Source organism: Trifolium pratense, linkage group LG4 (genome assembly GCF_020283565.1).
Source record: "Trifolium pratense cultivar HEN17-A07 linkage group LG4, ARS_RC_1.1, whole genome shotgun sequence".
Taxonomy (NCBI): Eukaryota; Viridiplantae; Streptophyta; class Magnoliopsida; order Fabales; family Fabaceae; genus Trifolium; species Trifolium pratense.
The window spans coordinates 50,895,122-50,897,467 of record NC_060062.1 but is presented as its reverse complement, the minus strand read 5'-3'; the positions used below and the strand labels follow the sequence as shown (position 1 = coordinate 50,897,467).

Here is a 2,346-nt window from a genome sequence, read left to right as displayed (position 1 = left end):
GGACGAATGTAAAAGGCAAAGCTAGTATGACCGGTTTTTAAATAGCGGTAACCACACTGACCCACACACGAACACACCACACCGACATTGGATATGACTGGAGAAAACCGAAAAATTGAATAGTGCTTCTTATGCAAATTTCGGACCATAAATAGTCACAATATATGTTTTATTCAATGAACAATGAAACTATAAAGTTTTTTTCTACTTGTATTCAAAACCGGAAGGAGTAGTTTTTAAAGTTTTACTCATATCAAGTTTAACTCCTACAAGTGCAATTGTCACAGAAACAATTGCGCCCTGCATAGGTAGCTTGGTTGGTGAACTAATGGATACTATATAAAATAATTGAATAATATAAAATATTCCAACAATAAAAGCATAAGATGGGTTGGAAAAATGAGAAGGGAGAGCACTTGGAGTGGGCATTTCAGACAACAGAGACATTTATTGAATTAATTTATAATCGTGTCGAAAAGAAGCAAATGGAAAAGTCAAGCTTTAAGATAGAAATTTGGGAAGATATAAACAATGAATTGAAAAATATCACAGGATTTAATTTTGGCGTCGATAAGCGGAAGCAAAAGTGTAATCGTCTACGTGATGAATTTTCAGGATATTGTTGTGAACCAAAATACAATTCGGTAAGTTTAATTGATATTAATATATTATAGTCATTGTAATGTTATTTTAGTGATTATTATTTACTTACTATTGAATTTTTTCACTTACCATTACCAGAAAGGAAAGCTTCCCACGAAATTTATTGAATATGGATTGAAGCATGACTATGATATGGATATGCTTGGTGAAATATTCAATAAATTAGGCCAGCTGTTGATGTGCTGCAGAAAGCAATAGAGGAAGACCATGTTTTAAAAGTTGTTCATATTGATCCTGATCCTATTGAAGTTCATGGAGACTTGCAAGAATTTGACAAAAAGAGGAAAACTGTTGTGTCTTCAAGTGATTACCAATACCAACATAAGGAAGCAAAAAGATCGAAGAAATTCGAAGCAAGTTTAAGCAACTCGACTGAATCAATTAATGGAAAGACAGAGGCTCGGCGAATTCTTTACTTTATATGTTGGACAAGATCAAGACTTTTTCATTTAGGTGGTTGAAAGCAACGAGTAGTACTTTAGCTTTAAACTGCCATAGTTGGTGGTCTAGTCCTATGCTTTGTTTGGGCCTTGTATAATTTCTTTTGGTTTTCTTTTGATTTTGGTTGTAACTTACTTTAGTCTTTCTTGGTACGTCTTGTGCTGAGAAGACTTTTTGGTATATATATATCTCATTTTGGTCTTTTCAAAAAAAAATTAATGGAAAGACAGAAGCATCAAAGTTTAAGGCTGACAGATATAAAGCACAACAAGCTGATAGTCCAGTAACAGATCCTTATTCTATAGAAGCATGCATGGAATTGCTTGATTCCATGGATGACATTCCAAGTAAATTTTATAATAATGCTTTGGTGAAGTTTAAAGATAAGGATTGGCGACTTATGTTTATTAAGATGCCTTTCTTTAGGAGAAAAGATTGGCTTTCATCTCTTTGAGTAGCATTAGTGGATAGTTCAAATGCTTTTGCAACTTAATTGGGAGTTGAAAACAATTTACTCTTGTGTTTACTTGTTTAGTGTTTTCTACTAATTGTCTTATTTTGTGCATATAGTTAGATATTACTCCCTCCATCTCATAAAAAGTATTTTATTAGGATTGTGTGCAGTTCTTAATGAAATGATTAATTGTGTCGATTAATTGTAGTTAGGTGAGTTGAAATACAATTGTTGGATATGCCTTGAAATCTCGGTAACAAGAAGTCAGAAAATCATATTTTTAGGGAGATTCTGCCTGCTCACGCCCAGGCGTGGGAGCTGGCGCCCAGGCGTGCAGAATTGGGATCAAATCTGCCTTCTCACGCCCAGGCGTGGGAGCTCACGCCCAGGCGCAGCGCGTTTTGACAGCATGTGTTGTTTTGCTGTTTTTTTGGGAAAAAATCTTTTCTTGGAGGGTACTCTGACTTGGATTTGTTTTATTTTTAAAACAGATTTGTTACTAGTTTTTTGGCATATATTTTTCTATAAATAGGGATCACTTTATTCATAGAAAAATAAGAGAGTGAAAGGAACAATAAGGATTTGCCACCATCAAAGGCTAGGGTTTTAGAGAGAGAACAAAAGGGTTTTCTTTTGGTATAATTCTAGGGCAAAGGTTTATTGTTTGCTTTGTTCACCTTGGGTAGACTAGGTCAAATTGAGTTTCTTCATCACGGGAAGGAATTCGGGATTTGGGTAGAGTTAGGGTTTGCTAATTCTTGTAACCCAAATTTGGGAATTGCTTGTAA

The 2,346-nt window shown here is 34.7% G+C and overlaps 1 protein-coding gene across 1 annotated transcript; it reads left to right on the top strand.

Annotated features, from left to right (window-relative positions):
• Positions 1 to 247: 247 nt before the first annotated feature.
• On the top strand, positions 248 to 1,104 carry LOC123882438. The gene is made up of 2 exons (XM_045931298.1): positions 248 to 644; positions 742 to 1,104. The coding sequence occupies exons 1-2, from the start codon at positions 387 to 389 to the stop codon at positions 859 to 861; spliced, it is 378 nt and encodes a 125-aa protein (XP_045787254.1). The 5' UTR covers positions 248 to 386; the 3' UTR covers positions 862 to 1,104.
• Positions 1,105 to 2,346: the final 1,242 nt, after the last annotated feature.

Bases quoted from the DNA above. Each gene is read 5' to 3' on its own strand.
- LOC123882438 (XM_045931298.1), top strand. From the start codon at position 387: ATGGGTTGGAAAAATGAGAAGGGAGAGCACTTGGAGTGGGCATTTCAG. The intron at 645-741 runs GTAAGTTTAATT...TACCATTACCAG, and splicing joins GTGAACCAAAATACAATTCG to AAAGGAAAGCTTCCCACGAA.